This window comes from Tenrec ecaudatus, chromosome 14, assembly GCF_050624435.1.
Source record: "Tenrec ecaudatus isolate mTenEca1 chromosome 14, mTenEca1.hap1, whole genome shotgun sequence".
Classification (NCBI taxonomy): Eukaryota; Metazoa; Chordata; class Mammalia; order Afrosoricida; family Tenrecidae; genus Tenrec; species Tenrec ecaudatus.
The window spans coordinates 40,166,189-40,193,684 of NC_134543.1; the positions used below are offsets into that span (position 1 = coordinate 40,166,189).

The window sequence follows — 27,496 nt, forward strand, 5'->3', positions numbered from 1 at the left end:
TTTACCGTGCAGTGGCGTCTATATGGGTGTACAGTCGGGGAGGGCGCAAGGGACGTGGGTCCCTGAAAGCTGGAATACCATAGCAAGCAGTCTTGGGGCAGGAAGGGTGGACCTGAGGGGAGGGGACTGCCACCTGAGGACAGGAACATGCCCTAGTCCTCCACAGGGAAGCCCCAGCCTGGCTCTCTTCCCACCATGGGGAGTCCAGGCCAGGCTCCTGAGCTTACACCTGCCTGCTGCCTCCTAGGACGAAGAGGGCGCCATCGTGATGCTGAAGCGGCATTTGCGGCAGCAGCGCACCGTGGAGGAGTATGGGAGGAACATCCAGCAGCTGGCCAGCCGGGCCCAGAGCCTGCTGTCCGCGGGCCATCCTGAGGGGTGCGTGCCACCAATCGGTGTCCATTCAGGTCAAAGTGGAGGAAATGGAAACGTTTTAAAAAAAAAATTTTAAAGGAGAGGATTGAGAAAATCGCTTTGCAGACTGTTGAAGGGCGCGGTCCCATCCGATGCCTCGGCCACTTCACAGAGAGCAGGCCAACGCTGGGTGCGTTGCAACAATATCAGAGAATGGGCGCGTTAAGCTACCCTCTTGGTTAACTCAGAATCCAGCCTCCTGACAACAGATTTCGTTTCTTCTTTGTACCGGCCTGAGGGGGATTTGGGAGGCAACGTGCCTCCACGGAACCGTTCCAGGGCGGACAGTACTATGAGGTGGACTTTGCAGCTGATTTCAGGCCAGTCTCCCAGTCACACCCCCACTCTCAGTTGCCATTAGGACATCCACAGCTGTGGGTACTTAGCCAAAAACATCCCAAACCCACGGCCATCCAGAGACCACGGGTGGGGTTTGGGGGGCTGTAAATCTTTACAGGAGCAGACAGCCTCACTTTTCTGCCACAGAGTGACTAGCAGGTTTGAACCACTGACCCCGAGGTTAGCAGTCCAGTGGTTACCCAACAGTGCCACCAGAGCCACCCTGAGCATCTCCCAAAGAGCCACCAGGACTGAGCCCCCGGCACCACTCTTCCTTCTCTGGGGAGCTAGCAGGACCCTGCTTCCAGAGCCGTGTTCCCAGCCACTGCTCCCTCAGCCTCTTGGGAAGAATGTGAAGCAGCTCCCATGTCTCCATGGGCTTCCCAGTGTGAGGGTACTTCTGTCTTCCCTTCAGCATCGTCGTCTAAGTGACAAATCTAAGCAGGAGGGTCACCGGCCTTCTCTCCCCCGAGCCTCCCCTCGTCCCCAGGGACCACCATTCCCATTTCTGCCAAGCGTCACACGCCACCTGTCCGGCTGCAGGCTCCGGAGAGAGAGGCGTGCCGGGCCCCTGAGCGCTCTGCTTGGGGCCTGCACCCCGTTGCTGAGGGCCTTCTCTTGGTTTGAATGCCAGGGAGCAGATCATCCGGCTGCAGGGGCAGGTGGACAAGCAGTACGCGGGGCTGAAGGACATGGCGGAGGAGCGCAAGCGGAAGCTGGAGAACATGTACCACCTCTTCCAGCTGAAGAGGGAGGTGGAGGACCTGGAGCAGTGGATCTCGGAGAAGGAGCTCATCGCGTCCTCCCCAGAAATGGGGCAGGACTTTGATCACGTCACGGTGAGTCGCGTCCTTCCTCCCTCCAAGGCGTCCCATGGCGTCCCACGTGGCGTCGAGGACTACGTGCTTGAGGACTAGCCGAAAGGCCACGGTCTTGACAACCCGGGGCCCGTCACTGCAGTAGAGGCAAGCCAGCCTCTGCCCCAGACCCACACGATATGCCCCCTCGGAAAGCCTGTAGCCATCATGGGAGGTTGGGTTGGGGGCAGGCAGCCCCACTCCTTGACCCTTGTAACCGCCTGTCTCGGGACTCCCCCATCCAGCTGCTTCGGGACAAGTTCCGGGACTTCGCCCGAGAGACTGGGGCGATCGGGCAGGAGCGGGTGGACAACATGAACGCCATCATCGAGCGGCTCATCGACATGGGCCACGGCGAGGCGGCCACCATCGCCGAGTGGAAGGACGGGCTAAATGAGATGTGGGCGGACCTGCTGGAACTCATCGACACGCGCATGCAGCTGCTGGCCGCCTCCTACGACCTGCACCGGTACTTCTACACGGGCACCGAGATCCTGGGCCTCATCGACGAGAAGCACCGAGAGCTGCCGGAGGACGTGGGGCTGGACGCCAGCACCGCCGAGTCCTTCCACCGGGTGCACACCGCCTTCGAGAGGGAGCTCCACCTCCTGGGTGTGCAGGTCCTGTCCCCACTGCTGCAGGCCACCTGCTTCCCCACAGCCAACTCCCCCGGGCGCCCATGGGGTGGGGGTGCTGGAGAGTAGTCCCTAAGACAAGTTTGGCCAGCAGGGTCTCAACCTCAGGAGCTGGTTTCCTGGTTCCAAGCTCCCCCTCCCCCTGAGTTCAGCCTTTCCCCTCTCTCATGGGCGCCCAGAGGAACCCACCACCTCAGAGAAGCACCCACTGAGGACAGCCAGGCAATGGGCAGAGATGCTAGCTCCAGACGCAGTTCTTCAAACTGAATCCTCACAAAACTCCAATGTGTAGAATACATCCAAATTCCATTTCTCTCATTGTACATTATTAGCTAACACATATGGTGGGGAGAGAGGGGGTCAGAAAGCTTGTGGAACAATTCCACTGGCTTTTCATTCCATTTTCCCATGAACTTTTGGAAGTCCCCTTGAATAGTACTTTTTTGGTGCCGGGCGCTGCCCTAAGTCACCGAGTGCTCATAGGTGGGTGCCGCTTTGATCTGTATTTGGCAGAGGGGGAAAGTGAGCCAGAGGGCAGTGATCCCTACCACCACCACCACCACATGGTGGTGCCGCCGGATTTATACCCTGGTTGTCTTGCTACATAGGCTCCATGCTCTGAATCACCTGGCTAGTGGCCTTTCACATCAAAGCTAGATCCCCTGCTCAGATCCCCTCCCCTGTCACTGGTGTGCACCCTGAAGCACCAATAAAATTCTCCAGAGACCCCGGGCTAGAAAACATGGGTGAGGGGCCCGGCTGCCAAAAGCTGGCTGGGCTACGTGGAGTAGGGACAGGCAAGCCAGGGTTCAGGAATCAGCCACCAACAATAGGGTGGGCCCCTGGTCCACCCAGAAGGGGGACATCCTGGGAATGTGTTCAGCCGCTAGAGGTGGGTGCCAGCATGTGGGCTGTTGTGCTCTGGGCAGGTGGAAAGGGGTAGCGCTTGGTGTAAGGTGGGGCGGTACCTGAGACCGCCCACCACTGTCTCCCCCTCAGGAGTCTGGCTCAGGAGTGGGGTTTCATTGCCCCTGGTGCCAGGACAAACAGGAGTTTGCCCCACACCTTTCTGGGTGAAAGGAGCCCTGGAGCTGCTGTAGGATACTCACTGGGCTGCTAACCACAAGGTCAGCGGTTCAAACCACCAGTGACTCCATGAAAGAGAGGTGCGGCTGTCTGCTCCCATAAAGATTTACAGCCTCGGAAGTACTACACAAGGTCGCAACAAGTCCAATCGACTTGGTGGCAGTAGGTCTTGGGCTTTCTTGGAGAGGTGACTGGCACAGTGGTCTAGAACCTGGACTCTGGAGCATAGCCATGTCCAGCTATACCTCTGCCTGAGAGTGAGCGACCTTGCAAAGCGATGCAGCCACCTACCACCTCATTTTCCTCATCTGAGAATCAGAGCTCCTAACAGTGTCTCATGGCATTGTAGTCACTGTCAAGCGTCCAGGATGATGACTGGCACGAGGTTTCTCTTGTGTTAATTATCCCAACCGAGATCACAGAGTCTAGAGCCCCTCTTCCAAGTCCCCATCAAAGCTCAAAGACCACCTCGAGTAGGAAAGGATGTCAAGACAAGGAGCCTCCCCCCACCTTTCTCAGAGCTCTGGCCACTCCTTCAGCCATGCCCCCAACTGCGTGGCCAAGAGGAGACAGATGCTCTGGTCTGGCCTGGCCTGTCTCTGTCCGGGGAACAATGTCCAGTTTCACCCGACCACAGGTACAGCAGTTCCAGGATGTGGCCACCCGTCTGCAGACAGCGTACGCCGGGGAGAAGGCTGATGCCATCCAGAACAAGGAGCAGGAGGTGTCTACCGCGTGGCAGGCACTGCTGGACGCCTGTGCTGGTCGCCGCACCCAGCTGGTGGACACAGCCGACAAATTCCGCTTCTTCAGCATGGTTCGTGACCTCCTCTCCTGGATGGAGAGCATCATCCGGCAGATTGAGACGCAGGAACGGCCCAGGTGAGAGGGCGTCCCCGGAACACGTGGGCTGGGGCACCTCTCTGGAGGGACACTGAGGCCTGAGGACTTCTCTCAGGCTTCTCCTGGAAGAAGCCTGGAAATCTACCAGCATTCCGGAGTGAGAAGAGTCCCAGGTGGAGTGAGAAGGGCATCTGCCATTCAGAGTCCACAATGAGGACACTGGCCACTCATGTCCATGACAACAGTGACTCACACATCCAAATCCAGCAGGTCCAAGACTGACTATCCCTCCTTAGCAGTAGGGGTTAAGGAGCCATCCCTCCCACCCAAACTCACGAAGACCGGCATCCATGGGAAGTGGGCTAGGGAGAGAACCAACAGGGTCCCAGCTGTTTCCACTGATTCCCAGTTCCATGAGTGTCGCTTAGCGATTATCACGGGCCTCTTCCCCATCCCTCTGCCCTTCCTGATGGTCAGACATTTAAATGTGCCTCACTGAGCACAGTTCTATTGACACGTACATGGGGATGCCGTGAGCCAGGGTCAACTTGATGGCAATTGGTTGGTCTTGTTTCTTTATTGTGCGTGTACTCTCTCTCATGCATTCGTGCACTATCTATCTATCTATCTATCTATCTATCTATCTGCACGCGCACGGATACGTCTATATGCGCATTTGTTTGTTTAAAACAAACCCACTGCCATCGAGTCTGCTCCGGCTCAGTGGGCCCGTAGGACCAAGTCGAACTGCCCCTGTGGGTTTCTGAGGCTGTGAATCTGCGGAAGCAGAAAGCTCCTCTTCCCTCTGCAGATTATCCTAGCTATGCCTCTGTTGAGATGCAACTCACAGACCGTACGCTTCGTCCACCAGCTGCTAGTCTGGAGTGCATGCACGGAGCCGTGCGACCATCCACACAGGCCGAGTTTCAAAGGTTTTCTTCATCTCAGACAGACTCCTGCCCATGAGCAGCCCTCCTCCCCTCCTCCCCGGCCTCAGGGGATTTCCTGTTCTGGAAGGAACCCATCCCCGGAGCCATACGATGTGACATCTTGTCTCTTTCACATGGCATGATGTTTCCCAGGTTCATCGTGCTATGGCATGAATCAAAAGCCCATTCCATCTTTATTGCCCAATAATGTCCCCAGACTTCCTTTGAGGGACCCTGTTCCCCCAATCAATGGAAGACACTAAGACATCAGTATTCACACTGGGCTGGATGGCAGAGGGCTTTCTGATGGCAAGAGAGGAGAGGGAGGGTCCAGGTCCCCGAGGCAGGTGACAGGTGGCCCAGGTAGGAAATGGCCGGTGGCTCCTTCTGATCAAGACAGCATCTGACAGGCCCAAGTGGCACTGACCCAGTCTTCATCTTCCTCACCCCCTGCCTGACCCCTTGTCCTTCTGCCCCAGGGACGTCTCTTCTGTGGAACTGCTCATGAAGTACCACCAGGGCATCCAGGCTGAGATTGAGACCCGGAGCAAGAACTTCAGCGCCTGCCTGGAACTCGGCGAGTCCCTGCTGCAGCGGCAACACCAGGCCTCCGATGAGGTGCCTCCACAAAGATGTGCCTTTGCCTCCACTTGTGGCTGGGGGGGGGCAGGGAGCTGCTGGGGGGCGGGGAGCTATTGGGGAGCAGGGAGCTACTGAGGAGCAGGGAGCTGCAGGACCTGGTTTCTCCAAGACTGTCTTTCTTCTCTTCTGGAACATCCGGGCTGCGCCCAGAGCCAGAGATCAGAGTAACATGGAACCAGCCCCCTGCCTCAAGAAGCTAGCCGCTTGGCCATGGGGGTGGGGCTCCTAATCCCCCATGTGCATGCTTTGGACTTGGCAATCCCCAAGGCCGCACAGTGCTGGCAAGTGGAGGGCCAAAGCTGAAACCAAGCTCCTGTGAGCAAGTCCAGCCTGCTTTCCCATACCATGGACATCCATGCTGCCTCAGCAGGGGAAGGGGTCACCCACGCTCAGCTGTCCTCCCTTCTCTCACACAGATCCAGGAGAAGCTTCGGCAGGTGGTGTCCCGGCGGAAGGAAATGAATGAGAAGTGGAGTGCTCGCTGGGAGCGGCTCCGCCTGTGTGAGTTGCAGTCCTGGAGCAGAGAGCCAGTGGGAGGAAGGAGACCACTGTGGGAGTCTGCCCCTGCCCCTCCTCACAGAGCCCAAGGAAGGAGCCTCTGATGCCCGCCTAAAGGCCAAAGCACTGTGCTGCTAGAAGCTCACCTGCCAGCCTGCATGCTTGGCCCTTTGCCCATCCCCTACGCCTTCAGCCCTGTGGCCTGGGGAGGGGTCCAGGTGTGGGAGCCAAGGAGGGCCAGGCCTAGGAAAGAGCACTCTGTCTTTGCATTGCTGGAGACTGAGGAGAGCTGGGCCGGCCCATTGAGCACCCTCAGGGGGTACAGCCAAAGGTGGGGCGGGCCCTCATTGGAGGCAGGGAAGGAGCCAGTGTGGGGTCTGAGTAGCCTCAGCCAGCAGGCCACCTCCAAGCAGGGAGGCCACAGGTTTAGGACCACCGATGCAAGTCTTCCGTCTGGTCACTGGAGGTCGCATGCTAACTAACCCCTGCCCGCCCCCCACCTGCCCCCGGGGTGGCTCTGGGGCTTTGTCTCCCTGGCAGTGCTGGAGGTGTGTCAGTTCTCTCGAGATGCCTCTGTGGCCGAAGCTTGGCTGATCGCCCAAGAGCCCTACCTGGCCAGCCGGGACTTTGGCCACACAGTGGACAGCGTGGAGAAGCTCATTAAGAGGCACGAGGCATTTGAGAAGTCCACAGCCAGTTGGGCAGAGCGCTTCGCTGCCCTGGAAAAGCCCACGACGGTGAGCAGGGTGGCCATGCGGGGCCGCCGGGCAGAGGGGGGAGGCGCCACAAGGCCAGAACTCTTAGCAGGTTATCTCTTAGCCTTCTACAGATGGTGTGGGAGGGGGGCTTCAAAAGTCTGTGCAGACGCTCATGAGCTTTTCATCCCATTTTCCCCCCACTAACTTTTTGGAGCCCCAGGATGAGGCGCAATAGGAAACCTGGTGGCCTAGTGGTTATTTGTGGTTGAGCTGGTCACCACAAGGTCAGCAGTGTGGAGCCACCAGCTGGTCAGAGGGAGACAGGCATGGCTTTCTCCTCCTGTAAAAAGTTACCATCTCAGAATCTACCAGGGCAGTCGGACCCTATCCAACAGAGTCACGTGCGTCCGCATCGACTCCATCATGGCTACGGGTTGTAGTTTGGTAAAAGGCTTAGAGCCCTGGTGGTGGGCTACACGTTGGGCTGCCAGGACAGCAGTTCGAATCCACCAGGCCCTCCCAGGGAAAACGAGGCTTTCTGCTCCTGGAAGGTTTGCGGCTTCAGAAGCTCACAGGGCAGCAGTTCTCAACCTGTGGATTGAGATCCCTTTGGGGGTCGAACGACCCTTTCACAGGGGTCGCCCGGTTCTTAACAGTAGCAAAAATACAGTGATGAAGTAACAACAAAAATAATTTTATGGTTGGGGTCACCACCACATGGGGAACAGTCTGAAAGGGTGGTGGCATTAGGAAGGTGGAGAACCGCTGCCATAGGAGCAGGTTAGTCCATCCTGTAGGGTCCCCGTGAGTTAGGATCATCCTGGCCGTGAGTCTTGACCAGGTGGGAGGGGTGGCTACTGAGAGAAGGGACTGACTTTCGTAACAGACCAAAGGGGATAACTCAAAAAGGAACACACAGGATGCGTTGGGGCTACGGGCCAGGCAGTTTTGGAGAAGAACCCTTTCCGAATCTGCCCTGACCCTCAGCCCTTCCCTCCTGTAGCTTGAGCTGAAAGAACGCCAGACGCCAGAGAGACTCACTGAAGAGACAGGGTGAGTGCGGGGCAGGCCGCTCGCTGGGTAGAGTGTGCGACTGGGGATCCTAGGGAGGGGAAGGAGATGGGTATTTTTAATGAGAAACAGCTTTAACCACACACAAGATGACGGCTCCCAACCGGCCTGTGGCCTTTGGGGCTTGACGGCAGGGATGAGCGAGTATTTCCCAAAAAATCTCACGGGCACAAAGGGGAAGGCTGGGCCTGCGCATGTGCTGGCTACCTGCTGGCCAGCCCATCCTGCCCCGGTGGGGACACCCTAGCACCCTCAGTGCCCTGGAGGCGGCATTGCATGGAAGCCTGCCTCCTGCTGAGCACCTTCCAGGCTGCCAGGAGCCTTGCATCATGGCCCACTGGGGGAGAGGCTAGGTCACCCCTGCAGGGAGGGCCCGTGGTAAAGAGGGGCTGTGTCTTCCTTAGGGCGCAAGAGGAGGAAGGCGAGACAGCAGGGGAGGCTCCCCGAGTGGACCGCGCAGCCACCGAGAGAACGTCCCCGGTCAGTTTCCTCTCCCGGCTCTCTGGTTCTTGGGAGTCCCTGCTGCCAGAGCCCGCCCATCCCTACTAGGCTCAGCCAGGGTGACGGCCGGGTGCACAGCCACACGGCGCCTGCACAGGGCCCTTTTCACTTAGGTTGACTTCTTTCTGAAAATAATCTCCTACTCCCTTCAACCCAGAAGAAACTGACATACCAGCCCACTGACACGACTCACCGTTTGGTTTTTCTCTAGTCTAATAAATGTTATTGTATAAATACATCACCAGCTAGCTATACCAGGGGAGCCGTTTGTACAGGGAGGATTTGTTTTTACACACTGTCCTTTTCCCTGTTTTATGCCTAATCCCATCGTAACACAGCCCTGGCACCACGTGCACGCACATATGCGCACACACGCACAGTCTCTCTCACACTTCCACAGATACATACAGCATGGCCCCACCTGCCCCACCCAGGGCATTGTGGGCAGTGACGTGTTGGGCTTGGGACATACCCTGCCAGCTCTTCAGCAGGCACCTCCCTCCCATGCAAAGCCCACTCCCCACCCCCATGCTGGCCTGAGGCCGGTGGGCCAGGAGTTTGGACAGTGGAGCTGGAGAATGGCAAAAACAGACCCGAGGGGCCCTGCGGGTGTGAGGAAGGATCCTGGGGCTTCTTGGCTGTGGGGGCTAGTTCCCCGGTTGGTAGGAAAAGGGGGGCTGTCGAGGTGCTGTCTGAGGGTAGAAGGGCAAAGGGGGCTAGTTGTCGAGATGTGAGGCACATGCCTTAGCGCTTTCCCTGGATCAGAGCCTTGGCTGAAAACAGGGACGGAGGGTGGGTGTGAGGTAGGAGGACTCAACCACCCAGAGTCCTGTGGGGTCTATGCAGGAAGTCCAGGAAGTCTGCAGTTTGGGGGCGGGGGGGGGCACCCTGGGAAAGGGGCACCCTGGGAAAGAGCCGCCTGAGAAGCAAGCAAGGATTTCACAAGCACCTTGCCTGACATCGCCCCTGCATGCCTGCCTGCTGCCTGCCATATGGAGGGGGCAGGAGCTCCCCAGATAAAGTGAGCAGCAAGCCCTTCCTGAACCCCAGCCCAACAGGGGCCAGGGGAGCTTGCATGGACTTGTGCATGAGGTATTGGGGAGAATAGTATTCTAACTGGAAAGATCTGGTACACCTATGGAAAAATACACCGATGCACAGAATCAGCCCTTGCCACCTTCCTGAGAGCAAGATGCAAAGGGAGGCCACCCTCTCTGAGCTGCACCAGCCCAGCCTGCCCCGCAGAGGGCGCTGTTGGGCTCCCGCTGGAGCTCCCACGGTTGCACGTGGGGTGTCGCACTGCCCTGTCTGGAGTGGACCGCATCATCCCAGCCTGCTTGTCCCAGTAACAGCCGCCGCTGGAAAGGGCATGAACTCTGGGGGCTGGCACAAACTGCGGATAAGACATGAGCCAGGCTGCCCCCTAAAAGCCTCGCTGCCTCCTGTCCTGCCTGCGCTTCCGTGCAAACACCCCCCCACTCCGCCACTCCCCCGTGTGTCTGTGTGCAATGATGTCCCCGGTCTGCGGGCCCCTTTGTAGTCACCCGAGCAGCTCCATCCATCACGTGTGTCTGTCCGTGCAAATGTACTACGTGTGCATCAGAGCCGCCCGCACGTCGCTGGGCTGGGGAAATAAAACCTGTTTGGACCGGAGTGTGTCTCTAGGAGGAAGCTGTGAGCCCACGCGTAAAACTTCCCCAGAGTCTCAGTCTGAACCCTCTGCTGAGTTTTCACAAACACCCACCATCCTCCAAGGGTGTGCCTGATGCCAGTCTGCAGTTGCCAGGAGAAAAGGCAGTGTCTGAGGCCCACGCAGGTCACAGGCTCCGCTGGCCCAGTGGAGCTTAGCAACCGCCTCACAGTTCCAGCCTGGCGCTGCTCCTTTACGAAACCACAGGCCTCTCCCAGCATTGCTGTGCCTTCTCTCTGGGACAAGCCTGGGCTCCGGGTGGCTCTCCTGCTGGTCCCATGTGTGTGGTCTGGTGCTGGTACCCCATAGATTAGATCCACGTGGTGTTGCTTCATGTGAAAACCATCACTAGTGCATGCTGGCTTCCTGCTTGGGAGAACCCATGGGAATGGCCCGGGAGCCCCGGCCCATCTGGACATCTTTATACAAGCAGCCCAGCCCGCCCCGTGAGCGTGTGCATGCACATGTGTGTGGACACGCCGTGAGCAGGGCTGCCATTCCTGCATCTGTGTATCTATTCCTCAAACACATCATTTGTGCAAGCAGTTCACGTGTCCCCTCACCCCTTCCCTATCCACACGAGAGCCTGTCCCTGCGTCTAGGTAAGTGAACCAGTATGGAAAAGGCAGGCCGCCCACAGTACAAGTCTGGATGTCTGAATTCACTGGGACCATCTGCACCCACCTAATGTCCCCAGGGCCTCCTGGACAATCAAAGCCCTCTCGGCCCTTCCTGGAGGTTCAGAGGAGGCTGAGACGTCCCTGTGTGTTGCGTTAAAGGGAGGACCCCTTCCTCTTGTTCATAGCTCTAGGGGGCCTCTGACTTGCCAGGTGCCAGCTGGGGTGAGGCTGGAGATGGGGGGATGGCGGTGGTGTCAAGGGCGAGGTGTTGGGGAGGGGAAGCAAGTTGGGACTCCAGTTTGGCTCCTCCAAGTCCAGGTCCTACAGACGGGGCTGCTGGGACTGGGGGCAGGCTGAACGGGCAGTGAGCAGGCAGACGTGCCCAAGCCTGGAACCTCCTCACCTCCCACCCTCCGCCACCTGTGCCCTCCCTCCCTCCCTCCTGAGTGTCCTCAGGGTGGCCAAGCTGAGCAGCCTTCAACTTCAGGCTCTGGGGCCTCAGAATTCCCAGGGCACCCTGCCAGGGAGACTGCATCTTCCCTGGGAGGGAGGAGGTTCCTCTGATGGAGAAAAAAAGGTTATTGAAAGGGACCCGGGTCGTCACAGGCTAAAGCCCCTGAGCCATCTGTCGGCACTCCTCACCCGTATCTTGGCTTTGAGGTGGACAGCAGGACTTGCCCTGTGAGCTCAGTGGGCGGGGCTTCTGTGACGACAGTTGGCGCTGTAATAACAAGAGTTACCATCCGGGCTCTGGATTAGGGTTAGCATGCCCTGTCCTGCCCCCAAGCCCTGAATCGGGGCACAACCTGGGCAGGGGGAACCCGGAGTTCGGGGCCCCTCCAGGAAGCATTGTCAGCATCCCGTCAACAAATTGTCAGGGAAGGCTCTCAGCCAGGGGCAGCTCACAGATGCCACCCCTGCATCTAATCCCCCAAGAGTGGTGTCCCCAGCTGGGGCTGGCTGTCTCCTTGGGGAATAAGATTCCAGGACCCTTGCCTCGTCTTCCCAAGATCTGAGAGGTTGTGGTCTCAGGGAAGTCACCAGGGCGGGGCCAGTGCCCCCTGGCTAAGCCTTCCCTGAGACCTGCAGTCAGGACCTCCTGTCCTCCCAGCCTGTTTGGATCCAGCTGCCGGCGCCCACTCCCTCCTGCAAGTCCCCGCTTTCATCAGCAGTGTCAACGTCCCTGTCAGAAGGGCCGTGGGTGTGTCGCAGCAGCTGGTTTCTCCGCTTCCCCGCCCCCTGAGTCCCAGCTCAGCTGCCAGTCCAGGCATTTTGCAGCAAAAGCAAATCGCTTGTTTGGGTAGGACAGACCCAGCCGGGAAAGAATGTCAGTTTCCCTCCAACCTGGGTGTGTCCCTGTCTCCTCAGGGTGCCTGAGTCAGTGTGGCCGGCTGCCGGTCTGCCTATACAGGCTGGCCCTAGTCTGGTGCTCCAGCCACATGTGCCCCACCCCACTCCTGAAACTGCCCCCAGGTTCTTTGTGGACATCAGCCCACAGCAGGTCCAGCCCTCTGCCATGCTCCGACTTGATGCTCAGGCCTCTCCGCTTCAGAGAAACCAAACAAAATCCAAGCTCACTAGTGGTTAGCCACGAGGTTAACAGTTCGACCCTACCAGACAATCCACAGGTTTTCTACTCGAATAAAGAGTTACAGTTTCCGAAACCCAGAGGGGCAGTTCTGCTCCATCCTGTAGGCTCACTATGAGCCACTTCCGAGATTCCTCCTAAATTCCTTCTTTCAAACTCTGTGTTTCAGCGTAAGTTTCAAAGTATCCCAAGGCCATGCTCAGTTAATGCTGGACACATCTGAGAAAGGAGGCTTGAAGCTGTCAGCTTGACCTGTGGGTGAATGTGTGCATGTGGGTGTCTTCTAACTCTCTTAAGTGCCTCTGGGGGGGACCCTGATCGAGCAATGGTTACACATTGGGTTGCATTGGGGCCAGAGCATCAAGTCTGAGCAGGGCAGGGGGCTGCTAACCGCAAGGTCAACAGTTTGAAACCACCAGCCAGATCTTCTGAAGACAAGGCTTTCTAATCCCATAGTTACAGTCTTTGACACTCACAGGGGCAGTTCTATCCTTACAGGGTCACAATGAGTCAGAATCGACTCTGAGGCAGTGACCTCTCCCTAATGTTAAGTGGTTAACTCACATCACCAAGGGACCCAGCAGCTGCCAGCTCCCCTCCAAGGCAGGTTGGGGACAAGAGCTCCTGAGGATGTCACCTGCTCCTCTCACTAGCGATGGAGCTGGCCAGGCTTCTAAAGGTCCTGCTCCCCTTCCACTGCACTCCTTCCCCTCCTCCTCTTTACCTGGTGACCTTTTCCCTGCATCCCCTAGAGAGGAGGTGGAACCTCTCCACCACTGAGTCCACTTCTCTTGAGAACAGTTGGTAGTAGTAGCCGGGCACCATCTATGTTGTCTGGTCTTGGAGGTTTTGTTGTTTACTCTCTTTTTTTAATTAGTTCATCTCTCAAACATCTTTAAAAGAAAAAAGAGACATCTTCTATATGAACCCTAATTTCCATCGATGCGTTGACCAAGCCCTCCCAAACCATCTTTACCTCGAGACTCTGAGACACTTGGCTCAGGCCTCGCTGTGTGGCTTGTGGCAAGATCATCATACTGTTGGGATCATAGAGTCTATTTCTAGGTGCATCCCAATTCTCTGGGTCTCTCTTACCAGAACGACGTTAGAGTAGAGAGGGCACCAGCTGCCCATAGCCCATGGCTTGCACGCATTATCTGGCTCCTCTGAACGTCAATCTTCTAGAGCCCCCAGAAGACTTCTGTGACCCACACCAAGTTATTTTTCTCCTGGGATCCTCAAGAGTTCATTGCCTGTGTGCTGTCCCCTCTGCCACCTGCTGGCGACATCTGGAAGTACACCTCCAATTCCTTTAGTCTGGAAAAGAAATGTACTCCGGCCTCTGTGGGAGAAAACTGGGGCTTCCTATCTCCATAAACACTTAGAGTCTCAGAAAACCGCAGGAGCAGTTCCACTCTACCCTATAGGGTCTCCATGAGTCGTAATCCACTGGATGACAGTGACTTGTTTGCCCACCTCCTTTTCCTCTGTGGCAGAGACCCCACCCCCATTCCTAACCCTCAGGTCCAAGCAGGTTCTGAGCAAGGTAGGGCCCTACGAAGTTAAGCTTCTAAGTTTCCTTTCCCAGACTCTGAGACAGTCGTCCCCTGCCACCGAGGCATGGGGTCTCTCCCTGGGAGGTCCTACACAGCTTCCTGGATGTGCCCTGTCCGTCCCTGCTATTCCCCCAACCTCCACCTGATGCTGTTTGTCCCATGCCCTCCTCTGACATGATCCAGCAGCCAGGACACACACTCTCCTTCCAGACACCTCCTCTCCCTGCCCCCCACACCAGAGCCCCGGCAGACAATGCCTCCCTCATGCTACATCCTACACCCACACATACACACACTAAGGCCCAGACTCCACTGCCTCTCAGTTTCTTCCAAGTAACTGGGGCCCTTCATTCCATGTGTCCCCAGCCGTGGAGGTCCATCCGCGCCACCTCCTTATGGCTTGTGGGCTACAGCAGCAGGGAAGCTCAGACCAGCTCGTCTACCAAGTGGGTTCTGGTGGAGCCCAGGGGCCCTGCATCCATGGCTCAGCGATCCCCTACCTGCTCCCATGCAGCAGGTTTAGCTCCAGGGGCAGCAGGCAACCCCTCTTGCCCCAGCCGTCCCTTAGAAGTCCACACAAAATCATGCCCCCCCTACCCCCGTTGGGCACAGGTCAGAGGCTCAACCAGAAGACACCTGTCCTTGACGAACTCACATAAACTCACCAACTGCAGAGGCCTTGCACTCACTGTGCCAGTAGGTTTGGAGTTGGCCCCAAATGCCCCAGGTCACAGACTGAGCTCTGTCAGGGCCGCTCAGCCACCTCTGTACCTTTTCCGAGTTGAGTGTCCACCCACCCCTGCCGGCTGTCCTGTGATGCCTTGTTTTCAAACTGGGACAGAAACATGGAAGGCCGGGATCTTGTTGCAGCTCAACTGCTAGCTTGCTGAGTGATCCCAGCCTGACACCACGCTTTTGGGGACCATCTGGAACCGCAGCTCCTTTCCAGCTCCAGAATTCTGAGTTGATTTTGTCCCATTCCCTTCATCTGCTCCCAACCACCCACCCGCCACCTGCAGCCACCCCCCACCCCCACCCCCATCCCCGGAGTGCTTATGGCCTACTAAGGCCCTGCTAGAGATTCTACCAGCATTCTCCTCCCAGTGGCCTGGCTAGAAACACCCAGAACAAAACAAATCACTCAGCGTCATTCAGTGGGTTCCGGCTCATAGTGACCCGACTGGACGGAGCAGAACTGCTCTGTCACATTTCCCAGACTAAATCTTGACAGGAGCAGACCGCCTCATCTTTCGCCCGTGGATTCGAAGCTCGCACCTGGTGATCAGCCACCCTGCGACCAAGGAACTATGCCACCAGGGCTCCTTTGGCTAGAAATACAGGCCCCAGGAAATGTTTCAGGAGGACTCGCTTTCCTCTTATGGACCAGGCTCTGGGGTGGGCTCACCCCAAGGCTGCAGCAGGATTTACCCCAAGGCAGCCAGGCTGTGGGAAAATCTGCCTCTTCCACCTTGCTTCCCACAACCCTGCCCCCCTTGCCTAGGCAGACCAGAACTCCCAAGGAACTGCTTTTTAAAAAAATGCTTCTGCTTCATAAAAGGGCTAGGCCAGCTAGACGCAGTCTTCTGTGAAGTCTTCACTTGACAGAGTTGTGAGATTTTTTCAAACAAAAAACCTGTCTGTGAAGTCCCAGGAGAAGTTCAGTGCTGGTCCCAGCCCTGTCGGGATGATTCTGGCCTTAACCTCTGGGCCCCTTGACCTCAGACCACTCCCAGCCCCCTCCAAGCCCTGAAGTTAGGGGAGGGCTCCAGGGCAAGTTTGCTCACCTGGCTTCCAATTACCTGGCCAAGCCTCAGAATGTTCCACCTGAAAATGGCTGGGGATGGCTGGCGCTGAGACCTTGCCTGCCAGTGACTGGGCTTCCCGCTTCTCCATACCTCAGTCTCAAGTGTCCCCTATTCCAAGGACCAAGGGGGGCTTGGAACTGTCACACTGGCCACATAGGACACTGGCCAGTCAGCCTGCCTTCGGGGCTGGCAGGAGGTGGGGAGAGGATCACAATAGAGCACCACCTACAGGCAGCATCCTTTTTAAATTGATCCCGACCACCTGTGACGGAGGTACGGTACTGCTTGCTCCCACTTGTGTTGATGAAAATAGATGCTAGAAGGTTGTGTGACTTTCCCAAGGTCTCTCTGCCCCCAAATGGGGGCCCGGAGACTTCTGACCCACCCCCCTGGGCTTTGGGTCCTGGGAAGGGCAGGGTCTGGTTTTTGCCTGGGAGTCCAGTGGGTGTCACCTACCACACACGCACACACACACACACACACGCACGCATGCATACGTCTCTGCACTGCCTTCCCCAGGGATGTGATCCACCTCCCTCAGGAGCTGAGGAGAGACTCAGAAGCCCCGTCCCATCCCTCCTCTCTTGCATCCCGCCCCCACTTCTACCCCTGTCTTGGTCACCTCCTTTGCCCTGGGAGGAGGGAGGTTCCAACAGCCCACTGCACCTCCCAACCTCCTTCTGGGCTCCTCCCCAGGTGCTGGAACTCCAGGAGATATATCTCTGGACAGCCAAGGAGCTCTAGTAGTGCCGTGGGTTATGCATTGAGCTTCTACCCACAAGGTCAGCAGTTCGAACCCACCAGAATTTCTTCGGGAGAAAGATGAGGCTAAATAAAGATTTAAAGTCTTGGACACCCACAGGGAACTTCTACTCTGTCCTACAGGATTGCGAGGAACGTGATGAGTTGGGATCAGCTCGGGAGCAGTGGGTTTGGCAGGTGGACAATCAGGGGCAGAACCGAAATCTTGCAGATACTGGCAAATCCTTTGTCTTCCAAAGGCAATTTAAGGCCCAGGCACATGACTTTTGATGACAGTGGCCATGTCCTCTGAATGTCCACACACCCATGACCTGGGAACAGGGCAGTGGGATTAAAGAGTGCAGCAGTCCCGCGGGGAAGCCATCTCTATTCGGGGAGGAAGGACAGTGAGGTGAAAGTGACGCCAGAGCCAGTCTCCGGAGGCGGCAGGCCAGCGGAGAGGTGCAAACCCTGTTGAGGGTGTGGGGTTTCTCAGCTTCCCGGCCGGTCACCAAAGGAGCAGTGCAGCTTAGCCCAGTTTTTTGGAAGGCATCCTCTCCTGGAGGAACAGGCCCAGCTTTGGGCTTGAGACAAACTGAGAGGTAAGAAGTGGTACACACACACACACACACACACACACACACACACACACGCCCTGCCATAAAGCGGATTCCGACTCCCAGTGACCCTGTAGGACAGGGCAGAACTGCCCCTGGGGGTTTCTGAGACCAAACTCTTTACAGGAGGAGAAAACCTCGTCTTTCTCCCTAGAAGCAGCTGTTGGTTTCAAACTGCGGATGTCAAGGTTAGCATTACCACTACGCACCAGGTCTTCCATTTCTGTATTAATCCACCTCCCAAGCTTTCCTCTCAAGTGTGAGGATTGGCCTGACCTGGTCCCCAGAACCCAGGCTCCCCGCCCTGTGCTAACCCCCATCTGCCCTCCCTGCTGGAGGTGGAGGCAGGCTGAGCTTTGCAGCTTTCAGAGCGATGCAGGCTCATAGAAGACTCTCCAAGATGCCGGTACTGTAACATGCCCTGAGAGGAAGGTGGCAGCCCCATAACCTGTAAGGGTCTGAGGCAGGCAGAGGAGAATGGGTTTGTCCAGCCCTAGAATACCTGCTTCTAATTGCCTCCCATACCGTATCAGTTGTGTGACTTTGGGCAAACCATTCAGCCTCGCTGGGCCTTGGCTTCCTCAGTGTAGCAGGAGGGTGTTAGTCTAGGTCAGTGGTTTTCCAGCTTTCCCAGACTCATTAGCTTTTCCTTGCATGAGACCTTACCCAAATCAAACCCACTCCGCTGTCATCGAGTCAATGCCAACTCAGAGAGACGCTACATAATGGCCCTGAGGCTTGGTACAACTTTAAAGAAGCAGGCAGATTCCACTTTTCCCCATGGAGCAGCTGGTGGATTTGAACTACCAACCCTCTGGCTCGCAGCCCAAAGCACTCGCCGACAGTGCCAATGACCCGCTTTGCCCTACTTCCTACAGACCTTCACACCTTTCCCCGGACACTCCCCTCTGCTGTTCCTAATGCCATCTCAGGCCGAGCCGGGCCACATTCAGGCTGGTAAAGTCTGCCTGGTCTGTTTCGGTTGAAACCCTCAATCTGAGGGTCCTCCATGGCCCCCAGCACCTCCTCTCGTTCACTCTGGTCTGAAGTCTGAAGGTCCCTAGTGGGGAGCAGAGCATGGTCCTTCATCCTCAGTGCAGCTCTGGACCTCCGGGCGTCAGGCAGGGTGGCAAGGCTTGTGCTGTGGATTCGCTGGGTCCTGCAGGTGTCCCTGCCCTGCCGGCCAACTCAGGGGCCTGCCGAGCCCTCCCTCCAGCTGTGGGGCCTTTGGAGAAGGTTTCTGGCCAGATGGCTCAGACCAGGCTGCCTTCCTGGATGCCCCTTGTGTATCTAGGGGCATGGGGGAGACCCACCCACCCATTCTCTGTTCAGCGCACAGTGGCTGCCCTCCTCAGCTCCACCCTGCCCCTGTGGAGGAGAGGCCCAGCAGGGCTCAAGAGGCCTGCTTCTCCTTCCTGTGGGCACCTCTGGAGACAGTGAACGGCTCCCTGGCCTTGGAGGCCCCTCACATGGCTTTGGGGGGAGGTCACCCCATCCTCCTTGCACAGGAAGGTGTGGGGAGGTAAAAGCGATGGCATGTCCCCTCACTGCATCTGAACCACATGAAAAGCTCATTAAGAAATAACCCGCTCCAGACATGTGTGCACTTGATACCTCGGGGGTGGGGCCTGGGGTGTCTGTAAATGCCAGCCAGAGTTAGGGACCACTGCTTCACACCACAAATTCCCATCCAGTGGTGGGACCAGGGCAGCTAGCGCCGCACAACAGCCTGCAGGCAGGGGAACATGTGGCCTAGAGCCTGCCTTTCGTGTGAAGGCCATTGCCACAATCTGAAGGTAAGGAAAGAGCCACCCCCTTCAACATTGCAGTGCGTGTGGTTTTCAAATCTCCTTCACATCAGAACCCTGTGTCCATGTGAACTCTTGCTGGTGCCCCAACCAGAACGCAGTTGAAGGCAGAGCAGCTGGCGGAGGCAGCGAGGAGGGCAGGAAGCCAGGCAACGCTGGGCTGAGGTTGTGGAAGTCCCTGGGGGGTGGCTTGGTGATTCTCCCCCACCCAGATGCACTTGGGAAGACAGGCCTGGCGATCTACTTTGGAAAAAAAAACCACTGAAGATGCTGTGTAGCACGATTCCACTCTGACCCGCAAGGGGTCGTGACAACTCCAGCATGGCAAAATAATCCCCCAGGCCCCTCCAGCTCTGTCGGAGGGAGGAGCCACCCTGCCACTCTCTGGAGGGGGAGTCAAGCCTGTGTAGTGTCTAGGGAAGCCACCAGGCTGGGCAGGGGGTGCTGGGATCAGGTGGGGCCCAGGAAGGCCTCCAGAAGTCTGCTGACTCTCCAGCTTTTCTAAGAAGGCCCTTCCGTGGGCCCAAGTCCTCAGCAAGGTGTGCTTTTCCCCTGTGCTCCTGAGCAGGGGGAAGACTCAAGGCCCGGCACTCAGGGGCTGCAGCCGCCACCACCTCGGGGGCTGCTGGGCTGCCTGGAGGAGAAGCTGGGCGAGGAGAGGCCCCACACAGAGCCTCACTTTAAGGTCCTGGACACCCCTCTGAGTGAAGGCGATGAGCCCACGACACTGCCGGTGCAGCGGGACCATGGGCACAGCGTGCAGATGGAGGGCTACCTGGGCCGCAAACATGACCTGGAGGGGCCCAACAAGAAGGCATCCAACAGGTCTGTGTGGGAGGGTGGGAGCACCTGGTGGGGAGGGTGGCTCCCAGGGAACGCTCCGCCTCAAGAGTGCACAGGTGTTGGGGGAGGGTGGCCTCTGCCTCTGGACTAGGAGAGCTCCGGGCAGCCCTCTCTTGGGGGTTGGGATAGGAGATGGCCATCTTCCTTCCGTTCCAGGCCAGAGTCCCAGGTACACAGCCTCAAGGCTAGCTCCCTCCTTTGTGAAAAGGGGATGCTCCCGATCATGTCCTTGAGTTTGGTCTATCCAGGGCTACCTCTACCTGGACTTGGAAGGGCCTGCAGGCATAGCCAGGGAAATGGGGCAGTTTCAAGAGGTGGAGCCAGGCAGAGTCCCAAAGCCACATGATAGGACAGATCAGGAGAGACTCCCTGAAACCATTTCAAATTCCTTCCACAAGTTGGGAACCCAAGCACCCTCCAAACCCCAATTCACCATCAAGTCAATGTGGACTCATGGCCCTGTAGGACAGAGTAGAACTGCCTCTGTGAGATTCCGAGACTGTAACTCTGTACGGGAGTAGAATGTCTCATCTTTCTCCCAAAGAGAGGCTCGTGGCTTTGAACTACTGACCTTGTGTATTGCAGCCCAACTCAAAGCCACTATGCCACCAGACCACCTAGAAAGGTTTATTGCCCCAAGGAGAGGCCACCAGGGAAAAGGGGGCTCACAACTACCAGGCATCTACTATATGCCAGGCACTATATTAGGGGCTTCCCATGTATGACTGATAAAATCTTCACAACAAAGCTATGATATTGAGGTCTCGCTTTCCATGTGGGAGACCACCTCCGAGAGATGGTCCTTTGTGGGAGGGCAGGATTTTACTCCAAAGGCCCAGGCTTTAGACCTGGGTGCTGCCTTACTTGAGCTATAAGCTAGGGATGGAGTCAGCAATCGAGACACCTTAGAACACTCTGCAGTCAACTTTACGTGGCTCGGGTTCATTCTCTGACCCCCCAGTACTTTCTCTCGATGTGTCCTTCTGACTCACCTTCCTGCCCTCAACGGGGAGGAGAAAGCAGGGGAGTTTCATGTTTCTCAGTGTTTGCTGCTATAAAAATGCCAAGACCTGTTTGCCGTGCATGTGTCAGAGAAGCAGCTCAGAGCCACCCACAGGTTGGTTTATGAGCATATTGTTCCCACCAAGTATGCCAAGAGATGAGCCTAGATTTGCACAAAGGTGTTTCCTAGAAACTGCCCGGTACACGGGGCTGATGTGATCAAAACAAGAAAACAATAGACAAAACCCTGCTCATTTCACCTACCAGAACCTAGGGAGGGGTCAAATAAGCCGATGATGTCAGCACACCTGGAAAGTGAGGCTGGTACTGTGGTCTTGGGTTCAGTCATTTTACTACCAGAGCTGAGTTCAAATTGAGATATATATATATATATATATATATATATATATATATATACACACACACATACATATATACACACACATATATATACATACATATATAGATATATACACACACATCTATATCCAAGAATGTTGATCACATTGTTATTTAAATTGTAATGTCAGTTTTTCCTGTATTGTAGGGTCGCTATGAGTCAGAATTGACTCAATGGCAGGGAGTTTGGTTTGGTCCAAAGGATTGGTTTACATATGATATATACATTGGTTTATCTACATCATGATTTGTCTAGCATACAACTGCTCAGGATTTCCTTGAAGGGATATTTGCAGATATGGGAACAGACCCCTGGCATGGGGTCAAGCTTGAAAGCGGGCTGTGAAGTGAATGCGCAGTACGATCCAGTGTCGCTGTGCGTGGGAGCGGGAGAAAGACTGCAGGGGTGTGTAAGAGAGCGCCAAATGTCTGTGGAAAATAGTGGCTTTGAGTGGCCTAATTACCCGCAGATGGTTCTCCTTTTTGTACTTATTAGTCTGACAGTAAAACGCGTTATAAGTATCAGGGAGAATAAGACGTAATGAAAAAAGGAGGCACGAAGTGATCACAGGAGACTCAAGCCCGTGCATGGAGCAGTGAGTGCACTGGGCGCCAGTCAATAGCTCGGAGGTTCGAGCTCACCCCGCAGTGCCTTGCAGGAGGCCTAGCAAGGTCCTTCTGAAGCATCAGCCACGGGAAGTCCCCTGAGCACAGTTCTACTCTGACACATGTGGGGTCACCGTGAGTTGGAATGGATCCAGGTGGCCACTGTTGACTTTTGGTACCAGGGATGGGGGTGACCTGTCTTGTCTGCTGCTTCCCAGGTCCTGGAACAACCTGTACTGCGTGCTCAGGAACAGCGAGTTGACCTTCTACAAAGATGCCAAGAACTTGGCCCTTGGGGTCCCCTACCATGGGGAGGAACCTCTGGCCCTGAGACACGCTGTCTGTGAGGTTGCTGCCAACTACAAGAAGAAAAAACACGTCTTCAAGCTGAGGTGAGGACCATCCCTCCCAGGGCCTTGAACTTGCCCGGCTGGAGGCGGGGCTGGGCCCACCATATGAGACCAACCAGCAGCAATGGGCCTGAGTAGCTCTCTTAGGAAATGGGGCAAAAAAAAAAAAAATAGGGCAAATGGTTGCCCCTCTCAGAGGTGCCCTGCTGCCTGGGAGGGTCTCAGCTACTGGGCCAGCTCAAGGGGCATGGACAGAGGTAGAGGCCTCCAGAGATGGCACCCGACAGTAAACTCTCTGTCCTCCTAGGCTGAGTAATGGCAGCGAGTGGCTCTTCCATGGGAAGGATGAGGTAAGTGAAGTGCCACGTGCCACGTAGGGCCTGCTCAGACCACAGGTGGCTAACTACCGGGTGGGCGGGAGGAAGGGACCCAAGCCACCTGCCCCAGAATGGGTAGCCCTGGGAGCACGCCCCGCGTCCCCTGCTGGGCCGACCCTCCAATCCCGCAGGAGGAGATGCTGTCCTGGCTGCAGGGCGTGAGCACGGCCATCAACGAGTCCCAGAGCATCCGCGTCAAGGCGCAGAGCCTGCCCCTGCCCTCCATCGTGGGCACCGACGCCACCCTCGGCAAGAAAGACAAAGAGAAGAGGTTCAGCTTCTTCCCCAAGAAAAAGTAGCAGGCGGCGGCGCTGAGCGAGAGCCATGGAGCGCCCGCAAGTGCAGGGCCGGGCCCTATCTGGCCCCCGCGGGCCTGACCCACGCCACGGGCTGCCCTCTGCTGCCTGCCGCCTGCCTGCCGTGTAGCCGGGCCCGCTGCACTGCAAATAGCTGCCTTTGCCTGCCCGCCCAGGGCCTGTCCCCAAGCCCGAAGTCAGCCTCCGCCCCTCACCCACCAGCAGCTCTGGCCCAGGGGAAAGAGGCACCCTGCTGGTGTGGCAACGCTGAGCCTAAGGGAGGGTGGGGAGTGGGGGGGGGGCAGGAAATGGTACAGGGCCACCTCTCCCACCCCACCTTCAGAGCAGAGGGTCCTCAGTTCCCCAAACACTTTAAAAGCTGGAGAAGGCTTAGGGGGCCCCTCAAACCTTGCCCATTCCCAAAGCAAGCCTTGGGGTCATCCCCACGCTGCTCTCACCCTCCACCCCAGGGAGAGAGGGGAAAGCCAGGGAAAGGCCTGCCCTGCCCTTTGGGGCTGGGGGTAAGGAGCTGTGAAAAGTGAGGTTGGCTCCCAGAGCCCTAGTTCTGGGCCAGGGGCTCCCCGGGTCAGAACATGAGGACACGACAGAAGGCAGGGTCTTGGGTGCCAGGAGCCTCTTCCCCAGCGGGCTCCCTCAGAACTGGGTCTCTCACTTCAAGAGCCACACCCACTTCTCTCCCCACCACCCCCACCCCCAAAAGCACTCTCCAAGTCTTGTGTTCTGCCAAGGAGCAGCCTGGGGCCTCCGCACCCTTTACGTCCACTACAGGTGGCCAATGGGCAGATCAGGCTTCAAAAACCAGCCCTCTTTTAAGCCCAAGGTCAGAGCTGGGGCCGGGGGCTCAGACCTGGAGGGGCAGATCGGTCTTGACACTGCCTAAGACTCCCCCTTTCAACCCCAAACCCGAAGAGCAGCCAAACCAGCAATAGACTACTCAGATCCAAGGCCCCTTAGGGAGGCAGTGCAGGCTCCCAGATAGCAGGTGGGACCCCCATCACCTGGAGTTGTTGGTTGCCACTTGACTCAGGGTGACTCCAGGTGTGCAAAACAGAACTGCTCCAGACAGTGGTCAAGGCTATGGCCTTTCAGGTGACCACTGGGCCAAGATCTCAAAGGTAAGGGCCTATGGTGCCCTGTCTACAGTTCTCTTAGGGTGTTGGCTGTGCAGACGGCAAAGCTACTCACCCCTCCCTGGTGGATGGCATTGCCATCCATGTGACGTACCTACCACTAACTAAACAGCTGGGACAAATGCCGGGGCCCAGAGCCACCAAGGTGTGGCACTCCCTGATGAGCTTCTCATGCCAAGTCCTGGCCTTGGAGCTTGGGGATCACGTGGGTGCAGAGGTCACCCAACACTTAGCCTAAAGGGGCCCTGCAGGTTCAGCACCAAGCATGCCCTCCTTCACGCTGCCAAGGAGGCTACTGGAGAAACCACTTGTCCACCACCCCCCACCTCCACTCTGAAAGCAATACAGCTGTAGCCAAGCTGGGGGCAGGAGGCCTCTTCAGCTGGTTCCCCGGGACCTGAAAAAAGCAGGGGCCCACAGTGGATGTTTCCATCACCTTCCCCAGGGGGAAGGGCCTTAGACAACTCTGCTCTTCCCCCCCACCCCCAGATGATTCAATGGGAAGTGGGCAGGGTCAGGTAGAAGTCACAGAGCCAGCAGGTCCAAGACCCCTTAGCTAATGTGGATTGGCACAGCCCAGGTCAGTGAGCACCACCACCCTGCGGGCTAAATCAGGGTGAAGCGAACGTCCGCAGACAGGGACCACAGTGGGGAGGCACTATCTGACGGGCCTGACTTCCCCAGGCCAGGTGCTTCCCCAGCCCTGCAGCCCTCTGCGCAACATGGAAGCAGGTGTGTGCCGCTCACCAGTCTCTTTCTACACCTGGGGAGGCAGAGCTTGGTACATTCATTAAAGGGCGCGCTCTGGGACGGAGAGCATGCTCCTTGCTGAAGGGCAGATGTTGGCAAGCATTTCCCTCGGCTTGCTTCCTTGGGGTCGTCTTGGGGGAACCAAGAAGCAAGGGACCACCCTCCCCACCCATGTGGCAAAAGCAGCACCCAAAGTGAAGAGTGTCCTGCGGAAAGGTCCCCCCGTGTAAGTGCTAGTTCACCACCAGGGTCCCTGACGGGCAAGGGCAGAGAGCTGCATGTGACCTACCAACCAGCTCCTCCACGCACCCCTCCCACTTTGCACGGCCCCAAGACATTCAACCATGGGGACTCAAGCAGCAGGTGGCCGGCCAGCTTTGGGCAACCCTGTGCTACCCTGAGGTGGAGCTCCTCGTTCGTTCGTTTTCTATCCTGCCGTCTTTTCTTGTAACAGCGTTCCCTCCACTAGGTCGATACACTCCAATCTGCACCAGCATCTAACAGGCTTCCTCCCCAGGGCAGTTTGAGGAAGCGCCTTCGGGCAGGGCCAGGCAGGCCTCCTTCCATCTCCTTCCCTTCGTCCTCTGGTCTCAACCAAACCTGGCTGAGGTCCAGAGGGTGCTGGGGCTTCCGCCCTCCTGGCCCCACTCCCACTGGACGGACTGTGGCAGACTCAGCTTCCTGCCACACTATCCTCCCTCCTGCTTAGTGGAGGGCAACTGGGCTGGGGGGTCCCCTAGGCTGGCCCGGACTCCCTCCTCCCCTCAGTGAGAAGGGAGTAGGGGCCCAGGGGAGGAAGAGGCCAGTAAGCCACGTGGCTTGGCCCTTGAACAAGCAAGCTCAGGGAGGAGGTGGTGGTGGCAGAAGAGGAATGCAGCCCAGGCCATAGACCATGTGGTCTGGGCTGGCCCAGGGCCTGTTGGGCCTTGTCCTCCCCTGCTCAAATGTGCTTCCACCAACCAGAGGAAACCCATTTACTAGTTTTTCTAATAAATCAATAATGCTCCAGATTTCTGATGGTCTCTTATTTGACTGGCTTTGGGTTGCCCTTAGCCCTGGTGGCGTAATGGTTATATGTTGGGCTGTGACCTGCGAGATCCGAAGTTCAAAACCACCAGCCGCTCCTCAGGAGAAAGGCAAGGCTTTCTACTCCGGTAAAGTCAGGCTTGGAAACTCACAGGTACAGTTCACCCTGTCCTTAGGCTGAGTCCACACGGGCCCGATGGCAGGAAGTGGGGCTTGGAGCCTGCCTGGGTGGAACAAATGGTCAGGTGCCTGGTGACTTAATGGAAAAGCTGGCGGTTTGACTCCACAGAGATGTAGCTCAAAAATGCCTGGTACCCTAACTGTGAAAGATCACAGCCATTGAAAACCACACGGAACAGTTCGACTGACTTATGTGGACGGCTGGCCGGGAGTTGCAATTGCTCAATGGCACTAGTTTGGATTGTGTGTTGAATGTCGCTCTGAATTGACCGAGGGCTGGTTGAGCACAGGGAGGGACATGAGCACTGAAGGTCCTATGTCCACAGAGGGACATTCAGGCTCTCTGGCTCTTCCCTGGAGTCTTATTACCCTAAGACTCGACAGGCACCCCAGTCCTGTATGTGGTGAGAAAAGCTCACTTATTTGCACACTCAGACAACTTGAAGATACGTGGAGGACACAGAGACCATGTTTTCCCTCGGAGATCGGGCCATCAGAACCCAACGCCAGGGCTTCCTCTCTCCAGAGATAAGCTTCTGTGGTCTGGCTGGGAGCAGGACATTATCCCTTCTTCAAGCTCCCGATGATGACTCACATGGGCCACAATGAGAGCCCAGGACTGGCACAGCTGGATGGTCATACAGGGTCACGGGGGAGGAGAGGTCTGGGTACAAATTCCAAGACCCTAGTGGGCCCATGTCAGAGTCAGGGAGCCTGGGAAGCAGGAAGTTCCTCTACTCGTAGATTTACAAGTGAGGAAAGGGGGTGAGTTGAGGTGATTGAGCTAGCTGCTTAGTGAGAATCCAGGTCCCCAACTCCTGCAGTGCTCCACTGCATATCCGTCATTCTTGTCTGTGACGGCCAAGGTGACCATAGAACATGCCGGCCAGCTGGCTCAGCCCCACTCACCATCTGCTGGGGGAACCCTCTGGGTGCCTCTGGTCTTTCTGGTGAGGCTCACGGGATCCACCTGCAGCGTGACCCAGAGCCATGGCCTGCCAGGTCTATGAGAACATCCCTCCCCCTCCAGTCCCAGGGGAAGAACCAAGTCAAACCAAGCTACTGCACCATGAAAAGGGGACAGGAACCCCAAAGAGAAATAGTGAGGATTCCGGACCCATCTGAAAGAAAGCCCCCTTAGAAAATGCACATGAAAAGGTATGCTAAATCCAGAAATGTGCACATGTATAACCTTCACCCATGCTGCCTGCACCACCAGGTGTTTCTAGGCTGCACATTGAGACCCTGGTCTTCTGGAACGTCTACGAACGGGCGAGGAGAAAGAAAATCACCAGGCAGGCGCTGGGAATGTGTGCTCGTTACAGAAATGTTCCTTTCACATCCTACCCCCTACACCCCCTTTTAAAGTTCAAGTCTGGCCCTTGAACAGAGCACTGGAAGGGGCTGAGGGCAGCAGCAAAGTTGTTGCTTCCAGAAACCCGCCACCCACATGGGTGCTCAAGTGCCCTGTGAGGAAGGCTGTCCATTGAGTGCCCATGGATGGACCCACTCATGTGTCCCAGCTCTGACCAAGGAGCTCGCCCTCCACGCCAGACCACGAAGCAGGCCACACGCAGG

The 27,496-nt window shown here is 56.9% G+C and overlaps 1 protein-coding gene across 1 annotated transcript in view; it reads left to right on the forward strand.

Annotated features, from left to right (window-relative positions):
* The window catches only part of SPTB (spectrin beta, erythrocytic), an 82,578-nt gene extending 59,764 nt beyond the window's left edge, over positions 1-22,814 (forward strand). The window contains exons 23-35 of the mRNA XM_075531705.1: positions 248-378; positions 1,388-1,592; positions 1,856-2,230; positions 3,969-4,213; positions 5,583-5,721; positions 6,162-6,246; positions 6,784-6,980; positions 7,945-7,994; positions 8,417-8,492; positions 19,507-19,763; positions 22,007-22,180; positions 22,446-22,488; positions 22,647-22,814. Coding sequence (XP_075387820.1) covers positions 248-378; positions 1,388-1,592; positions 1,856-2,230; positions 3,969-4,213; positions 5,583-5,721; positions 6,162-6,246; positions 6,784-6,980; positions 7,945-7,994; positions 8,417-8,492; positions 19,507-19,763; positions 22,007-22,180; positions 22,446-22,488; positions 22,647-22,814 — 2,145 coding nt within the window. The remainder of the gene's footprint in view (positions 1-247; positions 379-1,387; positions 1,593-1,855; positions 2,231-3,968; positions 4,214-5,582; positions 5,722-6,161; positions 6,247-6,783; positions 6,981-7,944; positions 7,995-8,416; positions 8,493-19,506; positions 19,764-22,006; positions 22,181-22,445; positions 22,489-22,646) is intronic.
* Positions 22,815-27,496: the final 4,682 nt, after the last annotated feature.